General features: G+C 46.2%; 1 protein-coding gene across 2 annotated transcripts in view; it reads left to right on the top strand.

Annotated features, from left to right (window-relative positions):
* Aff3 (AF4/FMR2 family member 3) overlaps positions 1-20,246 on the top strand; it is a 442,217-nt gene that overhangs the window by 391,972 nt on the left and 29,999 nt on the right. For both annotated transcript variants that reach the window (XM_029480447.1, XM_021160510.2), the window contains exons 12-14: positions 8,118-8,307; positions 15,921-17,021; positions 18,547-18,671. In XM_029480447.1, the coding sequence (XP_029336307.1) occupies positions 8,118-8,307; positions 15,921-17,021; positions 18,547-18,671 (1,416 nt within the window). The remainder of the gene's footprint in view (positions 1-8,117; positions 8,308-15,920; positions 17,022-18,546; positions 18,672-20,246) is intronic.

The raw sequence follows: 20,246 nt of genomic DNA, 5'->3' as shown, positions 1-20,246 counted from the left end.
ATTATTTTTCTTTGAAATGTTGTTCACATACATTTCAGGCATCTATATAATGAATTTTAGTCCTTTTAATCCCACGTTTCATCTTGTAAACTTTGTAAGTTGCATCTGATTATTGAAGCAACATTAGAAATACCATTACCTGATTTGAATATTACATAGTGGATGCATGTATTGAAACGTCATCATGCAATCCATAAGGATATACAGCTATTAGGTTATTTAATTTAAAAGAAATAAAAATTAACCAAAAAAGGGAGAAAGAAAGAGATAGCCATATTAGTGCCAAGTAAAGTCAACTTAAAAGCAAAATGAATTCCCACAGGCTGAGCACAACATGATGTAGTGATGAACAACTCAATTCTCATGAAAGGTTAGCACCTAATAACAGCATAAATAGAAAATAAATATAAAAGTATCAAGATCTTGAGACATGGTTCAGTGGTTAGGAGCACTGACTGTTCTTTCAGAGGATCCAGGTTTGACTCCCAGCACCCACATGGCAGCTTTCAAGCATCTGTAATTCCAGTTCCAGGGAATCCCATGCCTTCTTCTGGCCTCTAAGGCCACCAAACATGTGCCTGGGGCACATACATACATATATGCAGACAAAACACTTAAACAAAATAAAAAGAATTTTTTAACTGTTCAAGTAGTTGAAAGCATGACAATTATCATACAACTTAGTCATCACATTCCTTGACATAAGTCACAGAGAAATGGATATTTACATCTGCACAGGACCCTATCCAAAAACATTGATAGCAAGTTTATTTTTAATGGTATGACACTAGAAACAACCAAAATGCTCCTCCATGGGTGAATGGTTAAATGACCATGGAATGCTACTCAGTATATCTACTCAGTAACTTGGATGGGTCTCAGAATATGTGGCGATTGTATTTTTGAAGTAATATACCCATAGGTAAGCTTATTGGAAAAAATCTTATTTTTAAAAGGAATTAGACTACATGAAATGTATAATTTACAAAACAACAGAGTTTTAGAGACGAGAACAGATCAATGTTTTTCAGGAATCAGCACGGCTCTGGCAGAGGCAGAGAAGCTATGGTTCTGAAATAGAGTTTAGCTATGGCGCCCCCATGTGTTGGCAGGAATCCAAGCATGTGATACAACCCAGAGCTGTATGTACATTGTGCCATTGCCATTTTCTAGTTTTATACAACCCAGAGCTGCACCCACTCTGTGCCATTGCCATTTTCTGGTTTGATATTTTGATCCATCTTATTACCTAAAATATAACCACTGGGGGAAACTGGGCAAAGGACACATGGAAGATCACTGCTATTTTTACAGTTTCCAGTGACTCACCAATCAGCTCATAATACAATTTTTTTTTTTTTTGAAGTCAGAGGCTGGAGAGATAGATGTCCCAGTAGTTAAACGGAAGAGCTAAGAGCTTGGTTCTCAGCACCCACATCAGACAGAACACACACAAATCATACAATAAATAAATAAATAAATAAATAAATAAATAGGAATAAACCTTTTTTTAAAAGGCAGGCCATGAGCATGAGTTCGTTGTGATTGCCTGCTTGTCCGAATCCCTAGTGAAATCCTAGCTGAGTGTCTATCAGTCTGTCCACTCTAACTAGAGCCACTCACACTTTCAGAGTACTGGCCAGATATCAGCTGTGATTCTCAGTCCTGTGCCCAGGTCGATAGGTGGCCTACGATGCAGTGAAACCTGTTGTTAAAACTTCAGATTAGTACCAGTATTTTCAAATCAGGAGAACTGATATAAACATTGGGACCGGGGACATCCTCCAGAAAGTCTAAACACCTAATATCTACTGGACTCTCACATCTATATATCAGAGATATTGTGGGGATGGGGACACATTAAGCTATGCAAGACTCTCCTGCCTCACAACTTCCCCACTGGAGAGCCCAGGGTCCAGGATTATACCGCTGGACAATAGGCAACCTGCCTGCATATGTCACTCTTTCTGTGCTGCTTGCTTGCTATGTTAGCTTTTCAATTTTCAGCCTGTGTACAAATGGAAACCTAGGCATCCTCAAAGTATCAGAAACAAACTATGGAGGTTGGGGTATACATCTCTTGAGCTACTTCATAGCTATGTTTATTTGAGATCTGTTTATGGTAGATCTTCTTATTTGACCCAGGTGATCTAATGATTCCAATCATCAGAGTGGTCAGGAGCTCAGTGAACAATGTGCCAGAGAAAACCAGAGAAGAAAGCGTTGGTTACATCCAGGACATTAGGGGAAGCTCAATGGGAGAGGTATCACTGTGTCTTGTTCCTCAGAGAATAGTAAAAGGAATAACCAGAAGAGAGGGAACAAGGACTTCTGACACAGGGTGTAGCATGTGCATAGCTCATAGCTTGGATGGGGCACAGCCACCAAGATGGTGAAAAAATGGACAGTGGTCATGGTTCAGGGACAGCCACATTGAAATGGAACTGGAGACATGATAATGAGCCAAGCGTGAGGAGCATCACAAGCCATGTAAAATACAGAAGTAGCTCCTCGGGGAAGGAAAACAAACAAGATTTGGGATAAAACTACAGTGCTATCAGTTTGGATCTGGGAAGGGAATTCTTTCTACAGTGAAGTGCCTTGGCCTGCTTGCATCTCTCATTTCTGATATGAGGAAGCTCTAGATCAGCTGCTCTCCGTGGTGATGCTACCACTGAAGGACTACCATCTCCCAGGCCCTGGTGGTGGCTGGGAAATGGCATGTTTGTTGAGTTGTTATGGAATCCTTGAGAAAACTAAGGAACTAAGTGTTTAAAGCATGTGTGTCACCATCCCAGGAGACATCAGAAATCCCTGCCTCGTCATTTGTCCCTGCGAAGCTGTGATAGCTTGGGGGCATTTATTCAGGCAGGCATGAGACCTTGAGTCTTAACTGTGAGAGCCAGGATGTGTTCTTTCCATTCAGCATCTTTTCTTTTATGGCCTGTATTTAGACTCAGCCTGAGCCAGACTCTAGAAGGGATGTGTCAGTGTCAACTAAGGCAGGGATTTGGCAGATACATCCCCCAGAATAAAGCTGGGCATCTCTCAAAGGTGCATTTGAAATATTTGAGAGCAGACACTCTGAACACCAGCAGACCAGTTTATGAAATCAATAGAAGACAGAAACAAACTCTACTGGGAAGCCTGCTTGAGTTATAGTAAATGGAATTTATAATACATTTTAAAACATATTTCTGAAAGAAAGAAATGTTGAAAATTGGAAAACAACAGAGGTACTAAAGTCCTCTCACATTTGTGTTACCTCGAGACAGGAGAACTTAAAACTTTGTGGAAAATGAGATCTGGTTTGTCAACATCAATTAAATCAGTGATGGGGGCGGGTTCCATTTAGTTATTCATTCTGTAATTGCCTGTGGATACCCAACTGTGCCAACCTGTGCTAAGCTTTTGTGACCTAAAGACTTTGCTTTTAATTTAGAGGGGCTTCATTTGGTTTGTCTCTGTGGTGTGTTGGGGGTCAAGGCTGACGTCAGATAGCTTCCTTGGCTCTTTATCTTACTTTATTTATTGGAAAGGAGTGTCTCACTAAACCTAGAGGTTGCTGTTTGGCTAATCTAGCTAGCTTGCTAGAGGATACCAGCTCTGTCTCCCATGTACTGAGACTACAGGTAAACCATCACACCTGCCCAGCTTGTAGATGGATGCTTGGAGATCCAAACTTGCCAAGTTTGGGCCTATTAGTCTACTTTTCAAAGAATCCCTGATAAACATAGCATCCAGGTATGTACTGGCCTTTTCATTTGAGTATTTGGAGGGGGGGAGGGGTTCAAGACAGGGTTTCTCTGTATAGCTCTGGCTGTCCTGGAACTCACTTTGTAGACCAGGCTGGCCTTGAACTCCGAAATCTGCCTGCCTCTGCCTCCCAAGTGCTGGGATTAAAGGCGTGTGCCACCACCACCCGGCTCATTTGGGGATTTTTAAGTGTAAGCCTATGGTGGCCTTTCAAGAAGGTTTTTCTGTTTTTTTTTTTTTTTTTTTTTTTTTGTATTCCCCTGATTCCGTGACTCCAAAACCTTCCTTACTATTCTGAGCCAATTCTTTGAGTGATCATCTGTAGGAGTGAGTGGCCATCCCTTTTGCTGTCACCTCCCCCCACCCCACCCCCCCACTGTCAGCCCAGCCTAGGCAAAGCAGCTGCATGCACTCAGGGCCAGAGAAGTCACTGGCAGCTGGCCTGGGTGACCAGTTGTTCCCCAGGGATGCTTGCAAAGGCCACTCAGCAGAGCTCTCATTGTGGAACAGGATTAGATGAATAGATCGTGGATAGATTTCTCAGCCTGACAGCCAGCTGAGTCCTGCTAAGCCCTGCCCAGACATACTTGGGGTTTTTTTTTGGCTATGCATTCTCTCTTCAGATCAGAGGAACATGAATACCAAATGCTCTTTTGCTTCCTCTGGGATTACATCCAGATAAATTCATCTTAAGTTGGAAGCAGTGTAGATTGTTAACATATTAAGTCTATGAACACTACCAACTGAAGAGTCTTGGCTGTGTCCCCTTGTGATAACGTCGCCGCTGATACCCAGCATCTCCAGAGGACAAGTCACAAACCCAGGGAAAGATTCAGATTGAACATTTCACGTGCAGTTCCTACTGAGTACATAGTGCTGTCTCACCTCACCATTAAATCCAAATTCTGGAGCCAAATACCCATCATAAAAGGGCTGTCTGAGTCTTCACTCATGATCTCAGACATATTATGAGTCTCTCAGATCTTACAAGCCAGGTGTGAAAAAATATCTGTGCCCTTGGTTCTCCCAGATGTTTTTAAAGAAAAAAATTTAGTTACGGCAGTAAAAATTCCATTTAAAATGTGTTTGTTTATTCAGGGTAGAGAGACAGAGATGTGCGAGGCTTTTCTGCCAACCTATTTCAGATAACTGATTGTGCTTGCATCGTCCTGGCTGGCGTGTCTCATCCATGAAGAAGGGGTAGTGACAGAGGGAGGCAGTCTGTGACTGTGTAAATGGCACATCCCCAGAAATGAAAACCTCTCTTCTCAAATGACAGCCCTTCCCCATGCCGTGCAGGCCACAAGGAGTTCCACCCACACACCGAGACCTCGGCTGCACTTGGACAGGGTTAGTTTGCATTCACAATGTGCGTTTACTGAGGGCACTGACCATAGTTTTATAAAACCAATCAAAATAATCTTTGTTCATCTTTATTTCCTAGCCTTCAGCAAACCTCACCCTAGAGCCTTCCTGGTGCCGCCTTTACTACAGTTCCGCAGGTTGTAGGAACCCCCAGCTACTTCATAACTAATTTTGCTACTGTTGTAAATCTTAAGTATCCGTGTTTTCTGATGGTCTTAGGGAACCCCTGTGAAAGAGTGGTTTGGTCCCCTCCCCGCAAAGCATGATCCACAGGTTGAAAGTCACTGCTTTAGAGCATGGTAAGGAGTCCATCTTTGCTTGCTCTCTGCTTTCCACATCCTCTTATGAGGAAAACACTTCCGGACCATGTGTAACTTTGCTTATAGTTTTGTTGCTTTTGATGGTTGTCTGTGTGTGTGTGTGTGTGTGTGTATGTCTATGTCTGTGTGTATGTGCATGTGTGTGTGTCTATGTCTGTGTGTATGTGTGTGTGTGCATGTGTCTGAGTATATGTGTATGTGTGTCTGTATGTCTCTCTATATATAAGTCTGTGCATGTGTCTGAGTGTGTGTGTGTGTCTCTGTGTGTATGTGTGTGTATGTCTGGGTGTGTCTCTGGGTGTGTCTAAGTATGTGTGTGTCTCTGGGTGTGTATGTGTCTGTGTCTGAGTGTGTGACTCTGGGTGTGCCTCTGTCATACTGCATCCTATCTCTCTACTGGGAAGAGGTACTGGGGATGGGAAGCACTAGAAGGAGGCAGGGCAAAGTTGAAAGGGGAAGTCCACAGCAGTTCCCAATCTCCACTCTGGGTACCTGTATACCACTGGGAGAGGGAGTTGGGAACCAGGGGTCTGAAGTCTACCCTTTCCCTCAGGGTGCCTGCGCACCAGGCAGAGGTGTGGGGAGGGTTCCGGTGGAACCCGGGATGAGCAGAATCCAGTCTGATTGGGAGCGAGGGCCAAGTGTACTGGAGGGGCTGGAAGAGAAAAAGTCTTCCTTGGGCATCTCTTTAGTGGAAGACCTTCCCTGCTGCGATCCTTCATGAAGTAGTTCTCTGAGATGGTCCTTGCTTGTACATATTGCTTTATTTGAGGGTGGATGTAAACATATACACTTATTCAGGGTAACCTGGGAATTATATACCTTTTGTGGGAAAGGAATACCCAGGAAGGGAAGGCTCAAGACTATCTAGACCCCTCATTAGACCTAGATCTGGTCATCCAGACCAGGTACAGAGACAGTTAGGGAATGGCTCCATTCCTACCGTTCTCAAATCTCTGAGATTCCCTGGATTTGAGTTCATTCAACCTTACCAGTTCTGATGCCTGTCTGGTAGCATGGTCCCACGTGCCGTGTGTGTGTGCGTGTGCGTGTGTGTGTGCGTGTGTGTGACTGTCTGTCCCAATGTTTTAGTGGGCCAATCAAAAACAAAAAAAAAAAAAAAAAAAAACAGTGCAGATCCCAGATGTCATGTCAGCTGAATACAAGCCCCAACTAGGAGGTAGATTTTCATCCTGAGGAAAAAGATATATTTTATGAACTATTCCTTCTCCTCTCCATCTCAAAATCTAAAATCTTTCCTCAATGCCAGACACCAATAACAGGATGAAAATAAAAACCTGTGCAGCCGAGACAAGGTGTGAGCCTGCAATTGTCTGATGTTGAAGGATTCGGGCAGATAGTATATGTGGACGTACAATGCGTGACTTTGGCAGGAAGGAGTGAAAACCAATGGAGTTGTTTATGTTTGAACTCCACTTTCCCCTAAGTCCGTCATTCAGAAAGGTGCTTTTCATTGCCAGAGTCCCCAAGACTGCAGTGTTTCCCTCCTCCCAGCCTCCACAAAGGGGAATTTCTGAGATTACCCTTAGACGACATTAAGGGATGGGTGAAGGGGTCCTAAGCCATGTCCAGTCTCCTTGGCACTTGAGACCATAAACTGTAAGGAGCTCCAACGCCATATCCTCGTGGAAGTCAGCCCTGTTGAAGCCGTGGTCACAGTTGGGAAGTGGCCAACAACTCTTTGCCAACTCAGTACTTCAAAGGTGACCAGCATTTTCTGAGTTAGAATTTAAGCTAAGAGGGACGCATCCGTGAATGTTTCAGTGAATGTGCAAGCACACTAACATTTTCTTTTTGACTTATGCACTCTTTGATGGATATGTGATACCTGAATTTTTGTGGCTGGTGAGCTACCATTTGAAAAAGTGTGGATCGAATTTTCCTGTTGAAAATATAGGGACAACATGGCAGATTCTAGCACGTGTGTAATTATCAGGTGTCAGCCGAGGATGCCATTTCTACTTGTTATAGGAGTGATTTTTTTTTTTTTTAATGTTGTGAAAGATCATCGGCTCTTGGTGAAGGACTGCAAAGCTACTGTTCACACACCATGCCAGCGTCCATAACGACCACAGCACTGGACTCTACAATGGAAAAACAGAGAGAAGCAAGATGTTTAACTTTTGACAGTCCCCACATCTTTGGAATCTTCCAGGAGCCATGAAGGCTCACAGCAGAACCCTGTGGCCTTTCTGCAGTTTCCTTGCCACTAGACATTTTCCTCTAAAGCAAAAACAGAGTTATTTTTGACGGTTTGCAAAATATTCTGAGGTCTTTGGATTCCCTCGAATCTGTATGGGTTTTTAGAGTGGAGGCGCATTTGAAAAGCCGTTCTCAGAACGAACAGCAGCAACCTTGAAATAAGCCGAGAGTACCACACCACCTCCCTCTAAGTAGCCACGCATCAAACCAGTGCCCAATAGCGAGTGGGCGCTGTTCGCTCCCAGTTTTATTTCTGAGTCTAATTTTGTCTGATTTTGGCTGCTCTGGGCCTTGATGGTTTGGATGGTTGTCCTGAGTCCAGGTCCTGTTTGACAGATGTGTGCAGTCTGTGCCTCCTCTTTCCTTTGCCAGGATGGCAGCCTGCTGGTGTTTCCTGTTTGCTCATTTGGCTTTCTTTCCCTTTCCTTCTTGGGGGGCCTGGTGGACTGGCAGCTCCGTGGTTCAGCAGACCAACTGTAGAAGTTCGGCGCCATCCAGCAAGGGCGGCAGCAGCAGCAGCAGCGGCGGCAGCAGCTCCTCCAGCGACTCAGAGAGCACTTCCGGCTCCGACTCCGAGACGGAGAGCAGCTCCAGCGAGAGCGAGAGCGAGGGCAGCAAGCCTCCGCACTGCTCCAGCCCCGAGGTAGGCAGCGGCTGCAGACTCGAGTCCTGAGTCCCCAGCCCTGGCTTTCATCCTGCCTGCCTACCCACCCTCCTGCTGTCCCCAGCCTGGACAAGCTTCTGGCCTTAGGGTCTCAGCTCTGCTCTCCACTGTGTCCTCTCCTTCCTGTCTCAGGATGACACTGCTTCCTTTCACATGCAAAGCATCAGCTTTACTGTCTAAAAAAATAGTTGTTCGGCTTCCAGAAATTTCCACACATGCTATAAACATCACTGACAGGAAATAACCTATGGCTGGGGTCTCTCCCCCTCAGGGTCATCCCAGGCATTAACCAGGCAGAGAAGTTTGTCGCTTGGGAAGTGTGACCACCCGTAAATCACAGGCCAAAGAGTTTTATGCATCGGGCATGCTTAGAATATTACCTTTCTGCAGTTTGTCACGGATCAGAAGAACAGGGGCTATAAATATTAATAAAACCCCCTTTATTGTGTATTTTCTTTGTGAAAATATAATGGGGGAAATTAGCAACCACCTACAAATAATAATGAAACCTTTTACAGCTGTGATCGGTATCTAAAAGGGAAGCTTTAGGTGCCTCATATAAAAACATTATAAGGTATCAATAAAAACATTGCTGCTTCTACTTTTAGCGGAAAGGGGGATATAAATGATAATTCAGAGCCCAGAGGTTCTTGGGTGAGGACGGAGACCCCGGTCCTTAAACCTGTGAAGCTGAAAGGGTGGGCTTTGATTTCTACATAGTGAATAAAAACAGTTCCCCACCCCCCACCCCGAGAATATAAAAACAGTTGACATCCCTGTAGGTTGTGGGGTGAAAGGCTTTGCACACATCCAAGGGGCCAAATTCCTAAAGGTGCAGACCTACTCCTGAAAAGTCCAGCGGTGAGAGCAGAGCACTGTGTAGAGCATCCACACCGGGCATCATCCAGGTGCCACACATGGAAATAGTTACGGCTTGGTTCCAGGCTCACAGAGGCTTCCTCACACCCTGCCAGCTTTTGTTTTATGTCCCCACACCCTCCCTTCCTCGTCAGCACCTCTCTGCTTCAAGGCAAAGCTTTCCATTCATCCTAAAATGAGCCTTCTACCCAGTGTTTTCTCTCCTCCCCACAAAGTCCTCTCCTGTCTGCCCAGCTCTCCTTGCGGCTCTGTCTGCCTCTCTCCATACACATAAGAGCAAAGGCCTCAGCAGCACTAACCAATTCATTTTAACCTGGCTCTTCCCAGAAACTAAGCCACGATCCCTCCCTCATTATTCATTTATACATTCTGTAGCCACTCAATAAACATTAGTTGACCAGCAGCCACAGTACTCGGTGTTGGCCTGGGAATGTAGCAGTTACCTAACAAAAAGTGTCCCGTCTGCCCAGAGCTAACATCCCCATGGGGGTTATTTCAGATGGAAAAAAAATAGGAATTAAAGAGAATAAAATCCAGGAGGTAAGTGGACTTTATTAGTGTCCACCTTGTGCTATAATTTTTTGAGAGAGTTCAGAATATAGAATTTTAAGAAATGACAGAGCTAGAATTAGAACCATTGCTAGAGTACTTGCCTGACATGCACAAAGCCCTGGATTCAATCCCCATTGCCAGAAGGGGGAAAGGAGAGAAGGAGGGAGAATAGAGTAGATGAAGATGGTACTGGGTCCCAGGCCAGTGCAGGAGCCCGGGCTGAGGGTGAACTGAAGGGCATGGGGTCCATGAAGTGCCTCCTATCCAGGTTCCTCTTTGTGACTTTGCTGGTTAAAATCACAAGTGACAAGTCTTGGTTTCACATTGAAATTTGAATCCTGGGGCTCCTGGGTTTCCTAGAGTTTTGCTTGAGAACAGCGGGACACTCTAACAGCATCAAGCCTGGAATTCTGGATGATGGATAGAGAGCCTCCTGTCGTTTCTTTCTGAAAGTCTCGGGGGTCCCTGGCTAAAGAGGGGGACTCTGAAGTTTTTAAGTTCTTAAGAGAGCATGCGAGGTTTCCACTTCCTTCCTACTCTGTATAGAGAGAAGGCAGACACCGAGTAATGCATTAAGCACACTACTCAGTGTCCCTCTCTGCTGGCAAGGGACATGTATTTGTTGGAATAAGAGTTGGATTTTTTGAGCCTCTTCCCCAAGGCTAACGTAGACACATGGCCTATATGAAGGAAGAGTTTGTAGGTAGATGAACATCGCAGTGCTAAGCAGCAGTAAGACTCTGCTGGCCCAGTCTGCCTGTCAGCATGGAGCCCTGTAGTACAAGCCTCTCATGATAGACCAGCTCTGGATAGCCACACTGCCCGGCCCACTCCTCAGGCCCACTTACACTGCCTCAAAGCAAACAGCCTTGGCCCTCACTTCTTTTCCAGACCACCCTTTCACGGGAGTAGAGGAAGCAGACGCATTCATGTTCTGATGTACAAGTCTTCTTCCAGTGTGGCAGTGCTTAGAAAACCCTGTGGGCCCCACTGAGGCCCCTAAGGTCCAACAAGTTTCTGAGCTACAGTGGGCGCTGGCGGGCCACATTGCTACAGCTAAGTTCCCTTGGCAAGTCATTGCCACACGAGCCCCATTCAATAACTGCCCACCTCGAGGTTAGATATCACCATAACCAGGAACAGGTAAAATCAAAGCTCTTGAAGTTTATAATTAACCATTCAGATTTACATAACAATAAATTCTCAATTCACAAGATGCCCACACAATAATTTCAGAGCCAATTGATAATGATACAAGCTGCCTACCTAGATTAGACAAGTTACCCCAATTATTCTAATAATTTCAGAGCCAATTGATAATGATACAAGCTCCTACCTAGACAAGTTACCCCAATTATTCTATCCCTATATGATAGTATATCTACCTGTGGCTATTTAAAGCCATGGTGAATCTCTCCGTCCTCCATCTTGCTTCCTTCTCCCCTACCTGTCTCCTCCATCTCCGTCTCTGTCTCTGCAACTCTTCGAGTCACCTCCCTTTTCCCTGTCTAATCACAGGCTTCTCCTTGTATAAATAATTAAATTAATTGGACAGGGAAAACCCTGCTATACCTAAGAACTGGTCTTTATGTACATGGTTGCTGAAAGCCACTTCATGGTTTATGAATCCCTGAAGCATGGCCCAGGGCAGGTTGCCGAGCCTGCACAGGACAGTCTTGTCAGCATGCACATCGCTCCCTGTGAATCGCCTCTGGGCTGGCCTTATGCTGGACTGATTTTTTTCAGTTGATTTTTCTCTCAGGGACTTTCCTGGCATTGGACATAGGCTCATTCACACTAGTGCTTCTCGGGGCTGGAAGCTGATTTTTCATGCCTTTGCCACGCTGAGAGCACACAGGGTTTCTGTTGCCAGAGTCCTTATAGAAAGACCCTGGTCACATCATATGAATTCTTGGATAAAGCAGGTTAAGTCTGTGTCTTTATATTGAATAGCCCCCGACCTAGATATTGCACTAAACCTTTTTTTCCCTTGCGGCTCTTCCGTAGTGGATCTGACCAGTGCAGATCTTCAAGGAAGACTTGAACAGAAAGTATGTGTTAGAAAAGAACACTACAGATTCTTCTTTACAACCAGCAGAGGAAGCATGGAGTGTGTTCTTCATGCCGATGGATGCACAGCCTCTTGTTAATCACATTTCTCAGGGGCACATGGTGATGTGTGCTGTAAAGTAGATGAGGTGGGGATGTGTGTGGAGACCTTGTATATGAATCATGCAGAAGATCAACCAGGGAAGAGAGCTGTAGCTGTGCATGCAAGGCAGTGAACCCCCAGGAGACAGACACAGACCCCAGGCAGAAACCTCAGTAATGCCTCAGCACATGGTTGTGGGATAGGATTTGAAGTCTCGGCTTTGTCTTCCCTTGATTACCTGTTGTTTGAGATTCCATGGCCAGAATTGCCTCCCCTCCACCCGCCATGTTAGCTTCAGCCACAGCGCTCCTCCCTCATCCATGAGGAACAGAGGTATATGCAGTTCTTCTGAGAGCAGAGGCATCGCCATCAAGCTCCCAGGCCTGGCATAACTGCTGCAAGCCATAAAAAGGACCAGGTCCTAGCCTGAAAGCAGTGTAGACGATGTTGAAGCTACAAATCACAAACCCGGGAACAAACACCAGAAAGACTATGCTGCGTGGTGAGGTAGAGGCCAACAGACATGGTTCGCAGGAGTCATGTTTTCTCCAAGAAGTCTGTCTAAAACTCTCATTTTGGGTTCAGGATTGACATTTCTTAAAAGATTGGAATCCCTTACGTAAGGCTACTCAGAGAGTCCTGGAGGAGGGGAGGCAGCTTGTGTGGAGAACCTGATCTGTACACCGGGTAGGCAAGCCTGAAGTCACTAGGAACCAGGCAGCCTTGGCATCTCACAGAGCACCTCTAAGCCCCATCCACAAATTACAGGTAGCATTTCTTATCTGCAAAGATTAAATTGGTTGATGTATGCAAAGCGGGAGGCATACGTAGATGCTCTAGCAATGATAAATGATCCCAGGATGATGGCTCTTGAATGCCAGACTGGGGATTCGGGTTTTGTCTAAGAGGCAATAGGAGGTTATTGGAGACCCTTGAGGGGGAGAATGTGATTTAGTGCTGTGTTGAAAATGATACTTCACACTGATTCATTCAGCTCTGAAGTACAAGGGGAAAAAAATGACCCCAGAGTACGTCTGGCAATGGGCCCGTGAAATTCTACAATTCACTATCAGTGGTCCCACTCTGAAGTTCCATGGTGACTCTTCCCATATGCAGCTGTGTTTGCCTCACACAAGAGCTGAGAGCCTGGGGAGCCAAACACAGCAGCAAGTTCCCCTTGGCAAGAAGCTCTTCTGTTCCTATTGTCCCATTTGCTGCCACTGCAGCCTAAACCAGGCAGACATCTCTACAGGCTTCTCTGCTTCCCTTTCTCTTAAGAAGCCAATAAAATAAAATAAAATAAAATAAAAATCACATGTAACACTCAGAGGTAACACTCAGGGATTAGCTTGAGTACCCGAATCCAGATGCTCTAAAATCTGCAGCCTACTAAGTGCTGCCATGAGGCCACTGGTGGAAAACTCCACAGCAGAACACTTGGTTGTATGTACACATTAAAGCTGCACAAAATTACCACTAAGGGGCAGGGATAGTTCTGCAAGTGAAGTGTTTGCTGCATGAGGGTGAGGAGCTGAGACCCAGAACCACAGGAAGCCAGGCATGGTGGTAACTCACATCTGCAACCCTAGGCTTTCTGCAGAGAGATGGGAAGCAAACACAGGAAAATCCATGGGGCAAAGCTGGCAAGCTAGCTAGCCATGGGCAGCAGAGACGACACCAGAGAGCCTGTGTCAAACAAGATGATTACTGACACCTGAGGTGGTTTCTGACTTCCACGTGCATGCTGTGGTGTGTACGCAAACACGCTTAGGCATGTACATGCATGAACACACACATACAAACACACACACACACACACTAACACACGCACATGCACAATCAGGTATGTATGAAGTTTAATGACTTCTACATTTAGACTTGGGTTCCATCTCTAAATGATCTCATAATTATATACAAATATTCCAAAATCCAAAAATAATATAAAACCCAAAGAGTTCCAGGTCCTGAGCATTCAGAATAAGGGAGACCAGGCTGGTCTCATCTGCTAAGAATGAGCAGTGGGGTGTCGCTGCTCCCAACCACAGCTGTGGTTGGTGACATGCTCGCTCCATCCCCTGATGTTATCAGAGGCTTCCCACCACCCTGAACCTTGTACCCTCACCTCTGTGGGCCTGTCTAGTATCCTCGTGTCTCAGACACAACTCTCCCCTTGTCCACTTAGATCTGTAACAACAGCCAGAGACCCAGCTCTGCTGTCCATATGCACCTCCTTATGAAAAATAAATCTTGATATGAAAGAGGTTATAATAGAAATGTATATTCTCACAGAGAAGAACCTGACTGGTTCTGCCTCTACGCTTTGGACTGGAAAGTTTGAAACATAGCTAAGAGGCTGGAGGTAGAGATCGGGTTATTGTTTGCCTGGTATGTGTAAGGCCTGGTACACCATTCAATGATAGATGATTGACAGATTGGTGACAGGTGAGTGATAGGTGAATAGACAGACAGCAAATGATGAGTAGGGTAGGTAGATAGGTGGGTAAATAGGTTGATTGATGATTGATAGATAGATAGATAATCGGTAAATAGATAAATGATGAATAAGATAGGTAGATAGGTAGGTGACAGTCCTGACTCAGACAGACAAGCTTGTTCTAGGCCAGTAGTTCTCAGCCTGTGGCTCATGACCCCTTTTGGGGATGAAATGACCCCTTCCCAGGGGTCGCCTAAGGCCATCAGAAAACACAGAGATTTTCATAACAGTAGCAAATTGCAGTTATGAAGTAGCAATGAAAATAATTTTATGGTTGGGGGTCACCACGGCGTGAGGAACTGCGTTAAAGGATCCCAGCATTAGGAAGGCCGAGAGCCTCTATTCTAGGCTAGCATCTGGTCCCTGGAGTAGCGAATGCCATGGATTCAGAGAGAAGAGACCATACAGAAACATTAAGGAAATTACTGTGATTCTTCAAATGTTTGACCCTTGTCATTCTCAGTCACAGATTAGAAATCTGTCGCTGAAGTTCCATGCTTCTCAAAAGGCACCATTTCTGTTTATTTTATTGAATCCTAGCATTACAAAGTGAGCTTTTATTAGAAACCAACATTCTCTGTGGAATCTTCATTTTTAACCTGTTTGGAACACAAATCCTTACAGACTCAGCTCAAAACTGTAGACTTCTTGGGGGAGGGATGCCAACCCAGCCTTTCCTATTCAGTTCCAGAGAATTCCATGCACCCTCTGTGTAAGCTGGTCCAGAGGTCGGAATTTTAAAACTGTGACACCCACAATTTGCTCTAAGTTAGAAAACTGTCTCCAGGAATGGTTTCTGAGTCTCCTGTGTCCAGACATTCCTAGCAGAGCATGGCAGAGCTGGCAGAAGCAGGCTGGGGGCGAACTCAGGCTGTCAGGGCTTACAGGGCACACTGGGCATCATCTTCAATGTCATTGCTTTTGTGGTTTAATACCTGTGGCTTACGTGTTTTTCTGCATAAATTATACGCTAATGGGGGAGGGGGCCTGGGTTCTCGGTTCAAAGATTTTCCCAAAGATAACAAGAAAAAAAGAAAGAAAGAAAGAAGGAAGGAAGGAGAGAGAGAGAGAGAGAGAGAGAGAGAGAGAGAGAGAGAGAGAGAGAGAATTTTAATATTCAGGACCTTCCAGTTAAGTTCATAGAATCTCAGATTTAATCTCAAATTTGGGCGTATATGTGTAAATATACATGGATTGATATATCTGCATACACATAACTAACTGTTTAACACTTAGAAGTTCTAGGGGTGAGCTGGGGAGGTTCATTGCTTTCCTGTTGTTTTATTAAGTGGACTTGAAACTGCTTTGTGGATACAGAAAAGCCAGGGGCCAGCTGGGCATCCTCTGTACCAGCAGAGCGCTGCCCGACATACCTGCGTTTCCATTTTGTTTGTTGCCAGCCCATTCAGTTTTCTTTTGCTTAGCAGAGAATGTCAAGATCAAAATGGCCAGGGCCCCTTTCAAGTGAGCCTGTTATAAAAGCTGTGTTGTTTGTCCCGGGTTTTCTGTTTTCAGGCCGAACCTGCGTCCTCTAACAAGTGGCAGCTGGATAAATGGCTAAACAAAGTTAATCCTCACAAGCCGCCAATTCTGATCCAAAATGAAAGCCACGGCCCGGAAAGGAATCAATACTACACGCCGCCGGTGAAAGATGAAGGGCAAGACTGCGGGAAACTTCCCGAGATCTGCCAAGCCAGCCTGAGGGACAAGGAGCTCAAGACCACCTGCAAGGAGGAGCAGCGGCCTAGGACCGCAAACAAGGCCCCTGGCAGCAAAAGTGTAAAGCAGAAGTCCCCACCCGCTGCTGTGGCTGTGACCGCAGCTGCCCTCCCACCCGCGGTGCCCAGCGCACCCACGGAGAGCGCGCCTGCGCCCACCCGCAGGTCAGCAGGCAAGAAGCCCACCCGGCGCACCGAGAGGACCTCAGCCGGGGATGGTGCCAACTGCCACCGGCCTGAGGAGCCAGTGGCCCCAGACACGCTGGGGGCGAGCGTGGTGGGACCCCTAGAGCCCCCCAAAACCAGACCCTGTGGTAACAACAGGACAGGCCACCGCAAGGAGCTGCGCTCCTCCGTGACCTGTGAGAAGCGGCGCACGAGGGGGCTGAGCAGAATCGTCCCCAAATCCAAGGAGTTTATTGAAACAGAATCTTCGTCTTCCTCTTCCTCCTCGGACTCAGACCTGGAGTCAGAGCAAGAGGAGTACGTACTGTCCAAGGCTGCGACCACCACTGGAAGCGAGCAGCGGCTGAAGGAGGCCGCCAGCAGCAGCAGCAGCAGCAGCAACAGCAGCAGCAGCAGCACCTCCCGGGCTTCTGTGGGCTCCATCAATGCCAGGACCACCAGTGACATTGCCAAGGAGCTAGAGGAACAGTTCTACACGCTGGTCCCCTTTGGCAGGAATGAACTGCTATCTCCGCTAAAGGACAGCGATGAGGTCAGGTCTCTCTGGGTCAAAATTGACTTGACCCTCCTGTCCAGGATCCCAGAACACCTGTCCCAGGAGCCTGGGGTCTTGAGTGCTCCTTCGGCCAAGGACACTGATAGTGCCCCAGCCAGTCATGCATTAGACACACCTGCTGAAAAGACTTTGCCAAAATCCAAGAGGAAACGCAAGGTAGGCCTAGAGTTGGGAGGAGCAGTCGTTCTCTGTGTCGCTTTGCACTGGAGGGCGAGGGGTAGATCCCAGATAATAAGCTGCTGGTCTGGACTGTGGGTGTCTGCAGTTGTGTGTCCTCCAATAACTACATAAGTAGTTGTTATACACACGCAATAAGGAAGTACCATCACACCTGATAGCTGTGAATTCTTAAACACTGTCCCAGCCTGAAGAAATGATTATTCAGACAAGACTGAGTGTTCAGATCCAGGCAGAATGCAGGGGAAAGGGGAGACTGGTTAAATAAGGTGACCTGGAAATAATGTTTATTAGACAATCCTCCTGGCCAAAATGAAGGTATTCCTCATTTTGGAAGGGTATATGTCAAAGGCATCATCTCTCCTGGTTACAGTCATCTTTAGTATAAGCAAGAGAATTTATGATTCAGACACAAAATGTCTTTCTTCACAGAGTAACATTAAAAAGCTTATCCCTATAAAGTAGAACTTGAAAACCTTGGAAAAGAAGGACCACCAAAGGGTAGCTTCTTCCTTTGTTCTTACTACGTATGCAAAGGCTTTTACACACACACACACACACACATCAGGGTCATAAGACAAATTTGTGAGAGTTAGTTGTTTATTTCCACAACATGGGTCCTAGGAATTGAACTCAGGTCATCAGGCTTGGCAGCGAGTGCCTTTTACCTTGCAGGACCAAATGCGTCAACTGCCTGTCTGCCAAGAACAAGGGAACTAGCCTTCAGTAGAGAATATCACAGTCCCCTATGCCACCCATTTTCCACAGGCGGGCTGGAGAGGGCAAATGATTAACCAGACTCCCTACACAGACTGGCACAGCTGGGTCCCCCCTACTGATGCTTCATAACTGACAGCCAAGGACTTAAAGTTGGCTTTGGACTCCTCATGGGGCCATTGTAACAACATGAGCTTTGAAGTTCTCTATGGCAGAGGCTGCATGACACAGTCCTAGCTAACAAGAGTCAAGTTCTCTCTGGCTTTTATGCTTGCCTTTTCTCCTGGCAAACACCCCCATACAGCCCTGGGGATACCACCCTAGATTAAGCTCTTGTCTCTCCAGGAGTAGCACTTTGGGGAGTGGATTTCTATTGTTCCCTAACACTGTAGAGTCAAACACATTTGTTGCAGCAAGAACCCAAAAGAGGTTCTATTTTACCAAAAGGAACTTTAAAGTATTCAGGGCCAGAAGTAAAGCACACCAGGCAACAGCCACTGCTTGCCGTTCACCAAAGGCACACATGGCTTTAAAGAGGCAGAGCTGGGGTTTCTCACCGTGGTTACTCCAACAAGTTTGTGCAGAGCACACTGCGTATACTTTATTCTCATACCAGTCAGGGATGTGGGATAGTGACGCCACACGCTAATTCAGACCAGATCTGGTCTGCAAAGCTGAACACGAAGCAGCCTTCGTCACGCATATTTTGATCACAACACGGTATCTTTCCCTTCATTAAGTCACGTATAAACCCAAAGCTGAATGGCTTCTGCTTATTATCATCCAGTGCGACAATGAAGATGACTACAGGGAGATAAAGAAGGTCCAGGGAAGGAAGGAGAGCGCCTCACGTCTCGCCGCCTCCACTAATAACGCCTTGTCCGGCAATCACTGCAATGTGAACGTCAACAGGTAAGCCTGTTCCCCAGAGGGTGGGGGTGAGCTGAGGCAGGCCACTGAGTCTGAAAGTCACCTGCTGTGTGGAGGAGACTGAGGGTCTTTTGATTGCTCTACTCTGAGTCTGTGGCCTTGGGCCCTCAGAGTATCCAAAACTGATACTTAGGTCCAAGTGCGAGCCTCTGGCTCTGCTTTTGACAGCTATGGCAGGTCCTTCCGTGTAACCAGAGACCAGCAGCCAGGCAGCACAGCTCTGAGCTCTGTACTCCCCAGAGATGATATCCCCCCCCCAGATGTGATAACCAAACGTTACAAGCTAGTATTTTAATAGTAGCTGCTAAGCACATAAAAACATAAAACCCCAAGGACGTGGGAAATCCACACTTTGAGTCTGCAGGTGATGGACCTAAGCTCTTGGGCATAGACAAATTGTAGACTTAAAAAGGACGTGTGCTTCCAAGGTCAAACCACCACCCAGTGATTCCTCTAGAGGAACAGCACAGGCCCCCACACACCACCTCCCTCTGTGATAAATGGTCCTCCAGCAAGGCAAGGTCCCAGGTATTCATTAAAGCAAGTAGCTTAGCTTCTGTCATAGAGGCTTTTCCATTTAGAAGCACCTCAGCCCAGACCCCGCTGTTCCTCTGCTGAGACACCTCTCTCTCTCCCTGACTATACATAGAGGGCTTTAAAGAGGAGATTAATGGTTCTGCACAGCACATAAAAATGTAAACTGAAAGGTTGGGGAAGATGTAGAGCAGCGCTGAGAGTCAAAGATGAAATTGGTGAGCAGAGGCACACAGGCCACAGTGCTGTGGGGATCACCTTGAGGAGGGAGGCTGAAGCCCTGCACAGGAGGGAGCAGATCCTCAGTGCTCCCACAGTCCTCTGTGCATTCTGAAGGACTAGGGCAATGGGAATGGAGGGACTCTGCCCCCCGAAATGGTTCTCTTTAATGTGCAATATGTTTTATGTGCATTTGTGAGTGCATTAAATAACCTTCCTATCTAGTGACTGTTATAACCACTGCATAGCTATGAGCACCAATGATATTTCAAGGTGTCTGCAACAACTATGGTATTTCCAGAAAGCACAGTGGTTTCTGCTGAGGCACAACTGTGGGTGTTGCTAAGGTTGACTCCAGCTTAACTGTTCTTCCTATCCTTGCCCTTGCTTGGAACTAAAGGAGATGTTCCAAAGAGAGTTGAGATGTTTGAGAGTGATGGTGACATGGAACCCTCTCTGCCATCCAGAGTCATGGACCTGGAGTTTAAAATTCTTGCCCTCACACTGTCTGGCAGAGCCTCCGTATCTGATTGCTTTGCTAACACTAAGTAGCAACACAATATGAGTGGGAACACCTAGCAATACAGTGTGCGCAAACTAAGTAGGGAAACAATGTGAGCAAACAGGTAGTGTTCTCGCTGGGAAAGGTGGTCCCTGAAGCTCTGGGGATTGTACTTCTCTCACAGGTCTGCCAAGTGTTACCACCTCAGGAGAGCACAGAGCTGATCACCCAGCGAGCTCTCCAGGGGATGCTTCTTTTTTTTTTTTTTTTTTTTTTTGGTTTTTTCGAGACAGGGTTTCTCT

This window comes from Mus caroli, chromosome 1 (assembly GCF_900094665.2).
Source record: "Mus caroli chromosome 1, CAROLI_EIJ_v1.1, whole genome shotgun sequence".
NCBI lineage: Eukaryota > Metazoa > Chordata > Mammalia > Rodentia > Muridae > Mus > Mus caroli.
The sequence above is the reverse complement of the archived record's forward strand: the minus strand, read 5'-3'. Positions and strand labels throughout refer to the sequence as shown.